The sequence below is a fragment of the Apteryx rowi genome, unplaced genomic scaffold, assembly GCF_003343035.1.
Source record: "Apteryx rowi isolate R43461 unplaced genomic scaffold, aptRow1 scaffold_975, whole genome shotgun sequence".
Classification (NCBI taxonomy): domain Eukaryota; kingdom Metazoa; phylum Chordata; class Aves; order Apterygiformes; family Apterygidae; genus Apteryx; species Apteryx rowi.
The window spans coordinates 203,595-218,279 of record NW_020451288.1 but is presented as its reverse complement, the minus strand read 5'-3'; the positions used below and the strand labels follow the sequence as shown (position 1 = coordinate 218,279).

General features: G+C 65.8%; 1 protein-coding gene across 7 annotated transcripts; it reads right to left on the bottom strand.

The window, feature by feature from the left end:
- Nucleotides 1-879: 879 nt before the first annotated feature.
- Nucleotides 880-14,143, bottom strand: PNPLA6 (patatin like phospholipase domain containing 6). 7 transcript variants are annotated; one of them, XM_026054936.1, is made up of 36 exons: nt 13,927-14,142; nt 13,759-13,821; nt 13,552-13,639; nt 13,365-13,447; nt 13,122-13,219; nt 12,742-12,882; nt 12,438-12,597; nt 12,239-12,319; nt 12,002-12,130; nt 11,837-11,917; nt 11,559-11,709; nt 11,390-11,473; nt 11,178-11,284; nt 10,634-10,825; nt 10,472-10,549; nt 9,975-10,180; nt 9,690-9,821; nt 9,463-9,586; nt 9,217-9,330; nt 8,357-8,432; nt 8,088-8,228; nt 7,838-7,901; nt 7,592-7,760; nt 7,332-7,505; nt 7,139-7,257; nt 6,897-7,053; nt 6,660-6,776; nt 6,507-6,576; nt 5,378-5,494; nt 4,957-5,073; nt 4,167-4,315; nt 3,940-4,092; nt 3,091-3,207; nt 1,797-1,893; nt 1,610-1,713; nt 880-1,234 (listed from the first exon to the last, which is right to left on the bottom strand). In XM_026054936.1, the coding sequence occupies exons 1-36, from the start codon at nt 13,963-13,965 to the stop codon at nt 1,169-1,171; spliced, it is 4,158 nt and encodes a 1,385-aa protein (XP_025910721.1). In that variant the 5' UTR covers nt 13,966-14,142; the 3' UTR covers nt 880-1,168. The 7 variants fall into 7 exon arrangements, with proteins under 7 accessions (XP_025910721.1, XP_025910720.1, XP_025910724.1 ...); XM_026054935.1 differs by having other exon boundaries at nt 7,332-7,514; nt 13,927-14,141; XM_026054939.1 differs by lacking the exon at nt 4,957-5,073 and having other exon boundaries at nt 7,332-7,514; nt 13,927-14,140.
- Between the last annotated feature and the right edge of the window lie 542 nt (nt 14,144-14,685).

Genomic DNA, 14,685 nt, shown 5'->3' with positions numbered 1-14,685 from the left:
GGGTGTCCCTTCCCATGGCCCTGTCCCCATACCTATTTGTCCCCTAGGGTCCCCACACCCATTCCTAGCACCAGGCATTTCCCCAGCCCCAGGGTGTTCCCAGGCTTGTCCCTGTCCCCACACGTGTCCCCACCGTAGTGTGTCCTGCAGCCACCAGGCRTCCTGCAGTGGTGGGAGCGGAGCCCAAGCCGGTGACCAGGGTGGGGGGGAGGAAGCCAGTAGGGCCCCCCCGCTGTCCCGGGGTCCCCAGGGCATCCCTGGGACCAGGTGCCATCAGGTGCCACCAGCTCACCCACCTCTCCCTGTGCTGCAGACTAGGAGGACAGCAGTGACACCCAAGTGACACCAGGGTGCTGGGATGTGGCAGATGATGGTGACACCAAACCAACACCAGGGTGCTGGGACACCGGTGACACCGAACCGACACCAGGGTGCTTGGGACATGGCTGATGCCGGTGACACCAAGCCAACACCAGGGTGCCAGAACATGGCAAATGCCGGTGACACTGAAGGGACAGTGGTGACACCGAACCGACACCGGGGTGGTGGGACACAGCAGATACCAGTGACACCAAACCGATCCCAGGGTGCTGCGACCCAGCGCGGGTGCTGCTTCGCCCAGCTGCAGCTGGCACCCGGCACCCATGGGGACAAGCACCCATTTGCTTGCACGCAGGGTGGGCGCCGCTACAGCCGCAGCTCGAACCTGCTGCTACACCAGCGCGTCGCCGCCGCCTGACGCTGCCTGACGCCGCTTTGCTCCCGCAGAGCCCAGCGCAACTCGTGACACGAGTGGGCCGCAGGGAGGCTGCCGCCCCAGCGCACGCCGCCGCCGCCAGCCTCGAAGCTTTTATTGCGGCAAGACGGGCAACTGCAAGCTTCCTTTTAAATAATATTAATATTAATAATAATAATTAATAATAAAAATATACAGCAGTCGTTTTCCCCCTCGAATAGATGGATCCTGCGGGAAAAGCAGCCCCGCGGTCGGCACCCGCCGGACGAGGTGGGCGCTCAGCCTTCGGCCTCCGAGGGGGAATTGGGCCAGTGCAACGGTGCCAGGGTGGAGGGGGAAGGGGGTCCCTTGAGCGTCCCCACCCCGGCTTGGGGACGGCGGCTCCTCCGGGCGGTCGGGGTCCCCGGGGTGCCAGGGCGGGTGCCGCCGGGCTCAGGCTTGGGGAGTGGAGGGTTCCCGGGCTGGGCTCAGCCGGTGCCGCAGGCTCTTCTCGTCCTCCTGGAGAGAGATGGGAGACGGGGGTGAGGCTGGGAGCGGGACCCGGTGTGGCACCTGCGGGTGCCAGGCTGTGCCTGAGCCTGCACGGAGCTGGAGGACACATGGGTGGGACTGGAACTATGACATGATGCAGCACCCATGGGTGCCAGGCCATCCCTGAGCCCACATGGAACCGGGGGACACAAGAGGTGGCTGGGACTGGGACACAACACAGCACCCATGGGTGCCAGGCTGTCCCTGATCCCACACAGATCTGAAGGACACGTGGAGAAGGTTGGGACCGGGACCTGCCTCCGCTGCGGGGCAGGACCTGCCCCACACACGGTCCAGGGGCACCCATGGGAGCCCCCAGCACCCATCCCCGGACGCACTCACCGTCTCGGAGGCCCCGGGCCACTCGGCCGGGGCGAAGGCCTCCTCCTCGCCCCGCACCACCTCCGGCCCCTCTTCCTCGTACTCGGTGAGGTAGTCGGACTCCTCTGCGGGTGCGTGAGAGACAGAGGGTGGCGGGGTGGCTCCCTTGTGTCCCCACCCCTGTCCCCGTCCCCTGGTCCCCGCTCACCGTCTGCGTAACCGTCCGACAGGTAGCTCTTGGCGGGCTCGATGCGGGACACGATCTCCGCCAGGTCCGTGAAGCCGGCGCTGGGGCACGTCAGCACCTTCGGGTGGGGAGGAAAAGGGGGTCCCAAGATGCCCAGAGCTGTCCCCAAGAAGGGGATGGGGGGACAGAGAGGGGATGTGGGGGGGACAAAGGTGGCATGGAGGACGCAGAAGAGAGGAAGAGGAGAGGGACGGGGTGGGGAAGAGACCTGGGGGGGGTGGAATGAGATGGGCAAGGGGATGGGGGCGGCATTGGGGACACAGAGTGGGSGAGGGGGGGCAGGAAGATGCTGGGGACGGCGACAGGGGGACAGAAGGACGTTGGGAGGGGGAGAGGAAGATGCTGGTGGGACAGGAGATGGACCAGGAGAGGACAGAAGGATGTTGGGAGGGGCAGGAGATGGACTGGGGAGGGACAGAAGGATGTTGGGAGGGACAGGAAGATGCTGGTGGGACAAGAGATGGACTAGGGGAGGACAGAAGGACATTGGGAGGGACAGGAAGATGCTGGTGGGACGGGAGATGGACTAGGGGAGGACAGAAGGACATTAGGAGGGACAGGAAGATGCTAGTGGGATGGGAGATGGATGGGGGAGGACAGAAGGACATTGGGAGGGACAGGAGATGGACTGGGGAGGGACAGAGGACATTGGGAGGGGCAGGAGATGGACTGGGGAGGGACAGAAGGATGTTGGGAGGGACAGGAAGATGCTGGTGGGACGGGAGATGGACTAGGGGAGGACAGAAGGACATTAGGAGGGACAGGAAGATGCTAGTGGGATGGGAGATGGATGGGGGAGGACAGAAGGACATTGGGAGGGACAGGAGATGGACTGGGGAGGGACAGAGGACATTGGGAGGGGCAGGAGATGGACTGGGGAGGGACAGAAGGATGTTGGGAGGGACAGGAAGATGCTGGTGGGATGGGAGATGGACAGGGGAGGACAGAAGGACATTGGGAGGGACAGGAGATGGACTGGGGAGGGACAGAGGACGTTGGGAGGGACAGGAAGATGCTGGTGGGACAGGAGATGGACTCAGGGGCGACAGAAGGACATTGGGAGGGGCACGAAGATGGACTGCAGGGGACAGGGCTGCTGCTCCCAGCCCCAGAGCTGCCTCCAGGACCAGGTACTGAGAGCAGCTGGGGTGAGAAAACTCAAAATCGGGGCACCTGGGCTGGGATGCCCTGTCTGGGGGGGGCCTGGGATGCCGCGGCCGGGCCCCCCAGACCCGCTCCCCCCCTCCCCGCTCACGTCCATGCGCTTGCTCTCGTAGAAGTCGGCCGAGCGCCGGTCCTTCACCATCTTCTCGATGATGTCGCCGCGGCTCCAGCCGTCAAAGACCACCTTGCCGTGCTGGTAGCCCACGTCCTGCAGGGAGAGCGGGCGCAGCCCACCGCTGGCTGGGGCAACCTGACTGGGGGCCTAGGTACCCCACGCGAGGGCCGGGGCAACCTACACAATGACGGGGGCAACCTAACCAATGGCCGGGGTACCCCACACGACGGTCCGGGCAACCCAACCGTTGATCGGGGCAACCCAACCGATGGCCTCAGCACCCCCCAATGAAGACCAAGACACCCCAAACAATGGCCTGACCATCGCAACTGATGGTCTAGGCACCCCGTTAATGGCCAAGCACCCCAAAATGATGGCTGAGACACCTCAAATGAAGGCCTGGACACCTCGTTAATGGCCAGGGCATAACAACTAATGGCCTAGGCACCCTGTTAATATCTGGGGCACCCCAAATGGTGGCCTGGGCACCCTGAAGGCCAAGACACTCCAAATGAAGACCTGGGCACCCCATCAATGGCCTGGGCACCCCAAATGAAGGTCTGGCCACCCCATTAATGGTTGGAGCAACCCAAACTAAGGCCAAGACATCCTAAATAATGGCCCGGGCACCCCATTAACAGTTGGGACACCCCAAAGGAAGACCATGACACTCCAAATGAAGACCTGAGCACCCCATCAATGGCCTAGACACCCCATTAATGGTTGAGGCACCCCAAACTAAGGCCAAGACACCCCAAATGAAGACCTGGGCACCCCATTAACGGTCCAGGCACCCCGCCACCACCCTCGCCATCCCCAACTCACATAGATCTCGTCGAACTTGCCGAAATCCATGGTCTTGAAGCGGTCGATGGGGGGCCGGATGTACTCGCAGTAGGAGCTGGACTTGACCACCTCCAGCTGCCGCACGCACGACACGTAGGCCAGGCGCGACTGGATCTCGGCCATGTCGGGGACCTGCGGAGCCACACGCTCAGCGGGGTCCCCCGTCACCCCAGGGGGCCCCCGATGCCAGACGCATCGGTCCTCACCTTGACTTTTTCGGCCCAAGGGTTGAGGCGTTTCCAGAGGAGCCACCAGCCCGAGAGGCTGTCGCCATAGTTGCACAGGTCCGTCTCGTCCTGGCTGCCCACGTCAATGGCGATCACCGTCTTGGCACCCATGTTGCGGGCGATGTCGGCTGCGGGATGGGAGAAAAACGGGTGTCGGGGCAGCTCACCTCCCCCCCGGCACGGCTCGGCAGCGCCCCAGTTTCTCAAATTCCCCAAATGAGAGCGGAGCGGGGAAAACGGAGACTGAGCAGGCGGCACCCCAAGCCCAGTGCGGCCAGCAAAGCCGTGGCGGCACCCGGCAGGAGGATGAGCGGAGTCCCACGGGTGCCAGCGCCAGGCGGTGGGATGCGGTGGCTGGGAGCAGTGATGCAACCCGGCGCGGGCGTGAGGAACACGGGGATGCATCCGTGGTGGGATGCACCTGAGCACCGAGATGCACCCGGTGCTGAAGATGCCCCAGGAGGACACGCGGTGCCGAGATGCACCCAAGCGCTGAGGATACCCCAGGAGGACACCTGGTACCAAGATGCACCCAGCGCTGAGATGCACCCGAGCACCGAGGATGCCCCAGGAGGACACCTGGCACCAAGGACGCTGAGAGATGCTACAAGATGAAGGTGGCTTGCAAGAAAATGAGCATGGAGAGCACCGGGGTGCCGAGGACACCAAGAAACGGCGCAGGATGGAGATGGCTTAAGCGGCGCCGGGTGCCGCGGCGCCCACCCGGCCGCCCCGGTGCCGAGGGGGGCCGGAGCGGCGGGTTACTTGCCTGGCAGGTTGTTGATGTAACCACCGTCCATCAGCAAGTTGCCGTCCTTGGGGTCGCAGAGTGGCGGTAGGTACCCAGAAAGGGTCATGCTGGCTCGCACGTACCGCCAGAGCGAGCCTAGCCAGCGGGAACAAACGCAGTGAGCGCGGCGCCGGCACCCCGCGCCAGGGCGTCCGCACCCCGCCGGGGCGGCACGCGCACCCTAACCGGGCCTCACGGACCTGCCTAACCGGGCTTTTCGGCGACGGTGGCGGCGGTAGGGGGGGAAACACGGTCGCGCCGGGGCTCGGAAGGAAGGACGAGGGCTCTGGGGCGGCTCGAGCCGAGCCGGGCGGGTTCTTTGGTTTTGGTTTTTTTTTTGGTTTGGGTTTTTCGGCGCCCTCCCGTCCGAGCGGCGGGTCGGGGCGAGCGAGATGCTGACCTGGGACATTGTTAACATAGCAGCCGTCCACGAGCCAGTGGCCGTCCTTGGGGTCGCAGAGCGGAGGCAGGTAGGGGGTATAAGACGCACTGGCTCGGACGTAGCGCCAAACGCTGCCTGCCGGAGGGAGAGGACACGAGTCACGGCCACGGGGGGGGAGAGGGAGGACACAGGGTGGTGGGGGCAGAGACGAGAGGGACAGGGAGAGACGAGAGGGACAGAGAGGGACAGAGGACACACGTGCAAGCTTGTGGACGGCCACCCGGCACGGGTGATGGAGACTGGAGGGGATCAGCACCCAGTGCTGTCCCGGTGCCGGAGGGAACGTGCTCTGTCCCAGGCTGGGGAGATGCACCGGAGAAGGTGCTTCAGCCTCACCGGGAGGAAGAGGACGGTCCCCACGGGCACCGGGGGTGGTTAAGAGCGGTAAGTCGAGGGTTAGTTGGCGTTAGAGGACGGCCGAGCAGGCAGAGCGAGAGCCAGACCCTTTACAAGCCGCCGCGTGCGCCCCCGTGGACGGCTCTCAATGTCCCAGGCGAGCTCCGACACCAGGCAAGGACGAGGGGACCGTCTTCCCCTCTGGAGACACCGTGCCACTGTGTGCCTGTCACCACAGCCCCGTCACCACAGGTCTCGTGCACCCGCCACCGCGGCGGCCGGGCAGGGCTGGCACGGCCAGGCTGTGCCAGAGCCCGCACACCCATGCCGTGAGCAAGGGTTACTGGGGTTAGTGGTGAGCGGATACGTTAGAAGGAGAAGGTCCATGCATGGTGGACGCACACGCGTGTGGTGGGAGCCATCGGGGCGGCGGGACGCAGCCGCGCGCCCCAATTCTGCACCCAGGGATGGAGGAAAAGAGCCAGCACCCGGTCCCAAAGCGGGACCCAGGTGGACCCCCGCGGTGGTCCCATCGGGGAGCTGCTCCGCCGCGAGCCACAGAGGTGGGCTCCAAACCCATGTGGCCTCCTGGGGCACGTGGCGTCAGTGCCGAGCAAGGTGGGCTCGCGGCACCGTTTCGGGGTGCAGCACCCACAAGGAGAGGGCGAGACAAATCGGTTGTGGTGCGACGGGGCTCGGAGAGGTCCCCCGCAAATCCTCGGGGTGCACCGGCAGCCCGGCAAGCTCTTACCGTCCGTGTGCACCCGCATGGCCGAGGCCGTGATGTCGGTCGTCACGTTGAAGTAGGGCAGCCACAGGTCCTGCGGGGACAGAGGGGACGGGTGAGCTCGCCGGGGGACCGCAGCTCACCCGAGGGTGCCCATCCCAGCCTCACCCAACGCACCTCGATCTGCTTATCCTGGAAAACCTTATTGATGCTGGCGTTGAAGGCCGAGCCCGAAAACATGGAGGTGATGGGATAGGTGAGGTCCAGGACGGTCTCGAACACTGAATTCATGCACTGCAGGAGGAGAAGGGGACAGAGCGGATGGAGGGAGGCGTTTTTAGCAGCACCTCGGGGCAGGGCCGGCTGCCGACGGCGACTTTTCGGGCCTGGCGAAGGGGGGAACCCGGCGCTCACCTTGGCCCACTCGCGGGCCCGCTGCTTGGTGCGCACGGCGCTGCGCTCCTCGGCGTAGAGCGCGCCGATGAAGGAGCCGATGGAGGTGCCGCCGATCATGTCGATGGGGATGCCCGCCTCCTCCATGGCCTTGATCACCCCGATGTGAGAGCAGCCCCTRACGAAGGGAGGAAAAGGAGGGAGGAAGGATCAGCGCCTCCGGCTGCTCCGCGCCGGATGCACCAGGACCGGGGGGCACCCACCTGGCGCCGCCTCCACCCAGGACCAGGGCGATGGTGTTGCCGGTGAGCACCCGCGCCAGGCGGGAGAAGTCGCTGTGCCGGTCGGCGTTTTTCTCAAACACTTTCTCGTACATCTCCCTCTGCGGAGGGGAGAGCGGGAGGCTGGAGCGGCGGCTCCGCATCCCAGCGCCAGGCCGGCCGGAGCCGTACGTACCAGCTTGGCGGGGCTGCGGCGGGAGAAGACGCGCCGGGGACACTTGATGTGCAGGTGGCCGGAGCACCAGCTGCGCATGTTGAGCCACTCGACGGTGCGGCAAGGGCTGGCGCCGTCCTCGCGGTGCAGCAGGATCAGCTGCTTCAGGGCGCGCACGGCCGTGTTCTCCAGCATCTGCTCCAGCTGCCGAGGCCGTCAGCGAGGGACGCCCGCGCCGCCGGCTCGGCGCCCTCCGCCCGCGTCCCGCCGGCGCGACTCACCTCTCCCAGCGCCGGCTCCTGCTCTCCCAGCCCCACGATGAGGATGCAGTCCGCCTGCCGGATGCAGCGCACGGTCCAGGGCGTCAGGGTGCAGTCGGTTTGGTAGAGCACGATGCGGTGGATGTCTTCTTGCTGGGCCAGCCAGCCCGACAGGCGGTATTCGTGGATGCTGCCGGGAAGGAGTCGTCGTCAGCCACCGGCACGGCTTCCCCGGCACGTGCCGTCTCGCTCCCGCCGCTCTTTTACCTGTCTAGTGCCGATGAGCCAAGCCGGGCACGGATGATATCGCTGGTGAGGAGCAGCGTGGGACCTGCAAGAGTTGGGGTTGTGGTCACCACCATGCCATGGTCATCACCGTGGTCACCACAGGGCTGTAGCCACCACTGTGGGGCCATGGTCACCACTGTGGTCACCACTGTGCTGTGGTCACCACCATGTGACCATGGTCACCACCATGGTCACTGTCATGCTGTGGTCACCACGGGTCGGCACTCACCGATGGCGTTGAGCGCGTGCTTGAGCTCCAGGGTGAAGGCGGCCGTGGGCACGTCGTCGCACACCGGCAGCACCGCCACCGTCGACAGGTTGCTGTTGGGGTTGGTGGGCTCCGAGCTGGAGGCCATGCCCAAGCTGGAGCCTGAAGGACAAGGACAGAGACAATGGATGCACAGGGGGACAYGACTGGGGGCGTCCTGCCCTCAACGGGGACCGATTGAGGTGAGGGAACAACCGCGGCATGGCCGGCGAGAGCCCTTGGGGTCCCACCTGCGAAGGGGCCCCGGAGCTGCTGCAGGTTCCCCAGGATCTTCTGGCTCAGCAGGTGGATGAGGCGGGTGACGACCTGCAGGGACGAGGACAGGGACGGCCGTCAGAGCTTCCCAGTTGTCCCGCGGCAATGCTCCAGCTGCCGGATGCTCAGACACCCACCGGAATGAGTGTGGCTGGTGCCGAGACACCTTAACACCCCGGGACCAAGCCCCGTGTGTCTTTTGGGGTGCAAACCACCAAGTTCTCCCATCTTTTGGGGACCTCAGAGAAARACCCTGCCTTAGGGCATGAAATTTCGAGCTGGGTTTAATCCCTCACTTTAATTTAAGCTGGTTTTAACAAGGGTTGCCGCCACTAGTGGGGGCTGGAGAGCTCCAGGGGGCTCCGGAAAGCGGGTGCAGGAACAGGGACGGGGGATTTCCAGCCTTGGAGGTCTCCAAATTTGGCAGCAGTGAGCTGCAACCACCAGTCCTGCTCCTTCGCTCGCTGTCTCTATAATCTCCGCTCCGGAAATATTTCGGCTGGAGAGGTTTCACGCCTGCACCCTCCTCCGTGCTCAGCAAYGGCATTCCCGAACTTTAGGGGATTAAATCCTGCTCCATTTCAGTTCAGATGGAGCCAAACCTTCCCCTACRGCTCCCTCCAACCCCATGAAGCCCCCCCAATTCCCAGGGAGCCCCGAACTCTCTTCCCTGTGCCCCTTTTCCCTAGCGCATCCAACTGCAAACCCAGCCCTGCCTGGCAGGAATGGTTTGCACAGAGGTTTCACCTGCGGAGTTTGGAGCCTCCCAGCGCAGCCCAGTTTGCCCAAACTGGAGCAGGTTTCCGGGGAAGGAGCTCGGGCTCCGACCTCGTACCTGGGGGTATCTGCGCTTGATGTTGTTCAGGGTCCCCTCGGGCAGCTTGGCCAGCTCCGTGTCCCGGACAGCGTGGACCGTGGTGGCTCGGGGCTGCCGGGTGAGGGCTTCCACCTGCAGAAGGAGATGGGATGGGTAGATCGGAGACCTCCCGCCTCCGGAGAGGGGTGGGAACGGCTCCCGGCAGCCGCAGCGGAGCGGGCGAAGCCCTGGGGAGAAGGCAGAAGGTGCCGGCTCGCCGCTCACCACGCCGATGAGGTCCCCGCGGCCGTACTCGCCGATGAGCTCCTTCTTGCCGCTGCCCTTCTGGATGACGGAGCGGAGGCGCCCGTTGAGCACGATGTAGGTGCAGTCCGACTTGTCGCCCTGCCTGGAGRGAAGGGAAAAAACCCATAAAATCCGATAAAATACGGCATCCAGAGACGAGCCCCGCTGCAACGGGGCAGGGCGGCCGCCCRCCCCGCGTCGCCCACCTGTAGAGCGCGCGCCCGGCCTCCACCGCCATCCAGTCGATGGCGAAGTCCATCTGGCGCACGAAGGGCGACATGCGGGCGGCCACCGTGTGGGCGACACTCAGCACCACGCTGGGCTGCTCCCGCATGATCCTGCAGACGGGCGGCAAGCAGGGGATGAAGGTCCCCACGTGCCGACGATCCCCCCCCAAACGATGCCCAGATCCGGCTGGGTCGGGACTCGCCGGTTGGCCACGTTGGCCCCGGAAAAACCCTTTTCACCCCTCCGCCGGCATCGCTACCCACTCGTAGAAGTCCGACTTGGAGATCTTGAGGAAGGTGCAGTCGCGGTTGGCCTTGATGGTGAAGATGAGGGGCTCGCCGGTGAGCACGGCCAGCTGGCCCACCATCTCGCCGGGCTGCGTCAGGAAGAGGCACACGTCCTCCGCCTTGTCRATCATCCGCTGGTAGACGTGCAGGCAGCCCCAGAGCACGAAGTGGAGGCTCACGTCCTGCGGGGACAGGGCCGCCGTCGGCACAGCACCCTCGGGTGCCACCACCGGTCCGGTCCCCCCCCCATGGGTGACGCGTGCCAGCACCTCGTACACCCCGAAGGTGCGACGGAGCCRGCCGGCACCGTTTGGGTTTTGTTCTGCTCCTCTTTGCTGGTGCTTCGTGTCCTTCAGGACCCCAACGTGCAGCTCCGAGGTTCATTTTTGCAACCCACAGAGCAGGGCCTGGAGCAGCATCCTGGGGTCGGGAGGACCAAGAAGCCACCGCAGCTCCGCAACGCCCAGACCCACCTGGTCCCCTTGACGGGCGATGATCGTCCCAGCCTTAGCGTGATGGAGCAAGACGCGGTTGTTGAGCAGTGACGGGTCCTGGAAGGAGGACGGCGGCGGCGTGTGAGGTGACAGGGGGACCCTGGCGATGGCGGCGAGCGCCGGTGACCTCTCTGCCCTCACCTCCACCTTCATGAGCTTCACCAGCTCCCGCTTCGCCGCCTCGAAGATGGCGCTGCTCTGACGGCCCTGGTAGGGCCCGAAGGGACAGTCGCCGCTCACCGTCTCGTCCTCGCAGTAGTTGTAGTGGTAGACGCCCGACGGCTGCTCCTCCACCGTCACCGACTTGCGCTCCTTGGGCTCGTGGGAGATGGACTGCGGAGGGGAGGATGCGGCAGCTCCGGCCACCAGCCACCCCAGGAGAACGCCCCGAATACCAACACCAATGGGAACGTGGATGCTCGGAGGAGGAACAGTTCCCTCCCCAGGGCAAGGATGGGTCCAGTTCATCGGAAAGACCCGTTGGCGACTGGAGCAACGTGGTCTGGCCGAGGCAGAGTCCATGCGGGCGACGCCAAGGCTCGGGGCAGGAGGACAAAGCGCCGCGTTTCACAACGTCCCTCACCCAAGAACGTCCCGACCGGCCTCTCCTCTGGGACGACGTGCCCCAGGGGAGCCCCGAAGAGGCTCGAGGGATTCGGGATCTCGGCAGGGCGCGGCACCTTACCCGGGAGAAGGAGGCCAGGGCGCCGGTGCTGTCCTCCTGCAGCGACACCGAGATGCGGCCGCGCTCGTAGGCCATGTCGAAGTCGGAGCGGGGACCTTTTTGGATGCCTGAGTGGGGTGAGGAAAAGGGGGAGAATCGGGCGCTCACCAGGGATCCCGTGGAGCCAGGATCGCCATCCCAATGTGCCGGGGGACTACACGGCTCTGACCTACCGGAGATATCCACCGGCATTGAGATGCAGCGGCTCAGCAACGGTGGCGCAGGGGGGTCCAGGGCTCCTGCCTTCAGCGGGTCGGCTGCGGGGCGACACGCGGTCCTGAGCGCCGCGGACGCATCCGGACGGCGGCGATGCCGGTGGGATACGGCCCCATCCCGTCTTACCCAGGTCCCTGGCCGCCTCCGGCGTCCTGGCTGCGCTCTCCCTGCCCTCATCGGCGACGGCGGCGGCGCTCAGGACCCGCTTGCCGTGGCGCACGGGGCTGGTGCGGGTCGCGTGGCTGGGCTGAGCGAAGAGCCGCAGYGGCTGCATCTCCTGCGGCGCAAAGGAGGCGTTGCGTCACCATCCGGTCCCCGCTCCGAGCTGGGGACGGAGCTGCCATCTCCGACCCTTTCCAGAGGGGGTTTGGATGCGAGGGGACGCGGCAGCGGTGGCAACTCACGTGGCTGAAGAGCTCGTTGGTGAGCCCCAGGTAGTTGTGCAGGGCCAGGAAGGTGACGCGCTGCAGGCGCACCATGATGATCTACAGGGGTGAGAAGTCGTGAGCGCCCGCGTGCCACCCCCCCACCGCGGTCGTCCTCGTCCTTGTCCTCGTCCCCGGGCTCACCTGCACCACCCGCACCAGGCTCTCGGGGTATTTCTCRAAGACGGCCGAGAAAGCCTCGACGGGCAGCCGCAGCACGGTGGAGTCCTCCGCCGCCCGGGCGCACACCGTCCGGTAAGGCCGCTGGTGCCCCTGCGTGACAACCGCGGCGTCGGCGCCCACGCGGGGGACGCCGAGGCCTCTCCACCGTGGGGTTCGGGAGAAGCCGGGGAAGGTTCGGGAGCGGCCGCGGCGCGGTACCGTGATGACGTCGAGGATGCTGAGCAGGCTGTGCACGCTGTCGCCTGGGAATACCTCCTTCATGACCGTCTCCTTCCCGTCCTGCGACACGGAGGGGCTTTTAGGGCATCGTTCCCCGTTTTGGGGACGTCCCCGTCACCCGCACCCGTCCCCGTCACCCGCATCCATCCCCGTCACCCGCATCCATCCTTCCTCGTACCGGCTCCGTCAGGAAAAGCTCCAACTTGCCATCCTGCAGCACGTAAATGCTGGTGTCGGGCTGCCCGGGCCGGAAGACGTATTCTCCCTGTTGGAATTGCTGGAAGATCATGTGTTTGCAAAGCTCCAAAAACAACGGCTTCTCGAAGTGACCCAGCACCCTGCGAACACGGGAGGGACGGCGGGTGACCGAGCATCCCTGCGCCCACCGCAGTCACCCCTCACCCAAAAAAAAGGCATTGCCGCCTCCGGGGCGGAGCGGCGAGCCCCGGATCCCGAAGCCGGCGGGGGCGGAGGGGCCTCACCGCACGTTCTTCAGCATGTAGAGCACTTCGGAGGGCAGGTGGGAATTCGCCACGTCGAACTCGGTCAGGTCGGCTTCCAGCACGGAGGGCGGAGGCTCCTTCAGCTGCAGCGTCGGCAGCTCCTTCTTGATGCGCAGGAACCTGCGCGGGCGACGGAACGGGAGGAAAAGCGTGAGGGGATGCGGCGCTCCGCCGAAACGCGCCCGCTTCCGACAAAAGCGGGGTAAGTTAAGGCTAAGCGAGACCCTCTYGCTCGCTCCGGGAAGGCCCGGAGGCGGATTTACAGCCCCCCAGCACTGCRGCCGTCCCTGGCACTGTGGCTATCCCCGGAGCCGCAGCCCCTCTCCGCCAGCGCGGAGGCTCCAGGCTCCGGATCTCACTTTTTAGCGATATTCAGCATCTTGAGCTTCTTCTTCATGCGAGGTCGGGAGGTGCTGGAAATGGTGGTGTCCACCAAGGACGAGGTGGACTGGGAGACCTGGTGGGAGAGGAGCCGGTGAGCGCCCACCCTCCGCTGGCCTGGATCGCTCCGGGGATCTCCCCCTCTGGCTGAGCGCGGCGCCCAYGGGTGCCGGAGCCCCCCACGGATCACGCCGGGGAGTCGAGACCCCCGTCGTCGTCACCTTGCGCATGATCTTGCGCCCGTAGAAGAGCATCTTRTCCCGCTTGCGGAAACGGTATTTGGGCGTCTCCTGAGCCGGCACCTCTGGAGAACGGGAAGGGAAAGGGTCACCCCGGCACCTGGCCGGGTGCCACCAGCCATCGCCGTGAGCGCTGGGGAAACCGAGGCACGGTGTCCCCRTCACTCACTCTTGAGACGCAGCCTGCGGACCAGCACCGCGATGGCGGCGGCGACGAGGACCACGACGAGGCCGAGCCCCAGCATCGCCCCCAGCACCTGCGGAGAGAGACGGCGTCCCGAAACGGCTCGTCGGCGCGGGGACGAACGCCGGGGCGGGGACAACGACGAGCCCGAGCGTCCCCAACGGTCCCCGGCGCGCCCGTGGGGCCACTCACCGCGCCGGTCTGCAGCTGCTCCTCGGCGAACAGCTTGGGCAACGCGGCCGTCAGCGACGCGTCCTGCGGGGAGATGTGGGCTGAGTCGTCCCCCCCACCCCGCACGCGGGCGGCTCCGGGGATGGGATCCCACCGGATGCGGCCACGGGACGCCGTTTCCCTCCCTACCTCCGTCTCCTCCTGCGGCTCCGACTCGCTCTGCCCCATGTCGGCCCCGAGGTCGAGCCCATGCAGAAACCTGGGGAGAAAACAGGGAGTTTTGGGGTTACCGGAATCCTGCGGCGCCCGGTGTCCGCCCCCGGGACGGGTCGGAGCGGGGGGAATCCRTGCCAGATGCCGCCCGGCTTCGGCGATCCGGCTGGACGCTTCCTYCCTCCGGTGGAGGGGAAGTGCAAGCAGGAACCCACCCCCCCCGCAGCAATTTCGACAGAGCCACCGAAATGTCCCCGATGGGCACATGTCACCCCCAAACGGCGGCGGAGCAGCGTCCCCAAGGCCGGGTGACAGCAGCCCCCCGGGAAGGTGTTTCCCCCCCCCCCGGCGTCCCCCGTCCTTCCCAAGGACGAGCCCGGGGACACCCGATGCCGAGGGTGCCCGGAGGGATTTGGCACCGCCAGGGTAGTGGTGGTGGGGGGGACGTCACCGCGGCTGCCATGTCATGTGTGTCCCCCCCCCACACACCCTGGTGCCACCCCAGCTCTGTCCATAGCCGCCAGGAGAGTCCCACTCCTGGCACCCAATTTCCAGCCCCCCCAGAAGGCATTTTTGGGTGCCGGGTGGCTTCACCTGTGCCTAGCAGGCTTGGGGAGGGCACCCACGGGTGGTGGTGGGGGGGTGCAGCCAGTATTGCCCCCCCTATAGCCCTCAATTGCCCCCCCAGACCCCCATTTCCCCCACACACACGTTGGCCCCATCGTCCCCATGCCC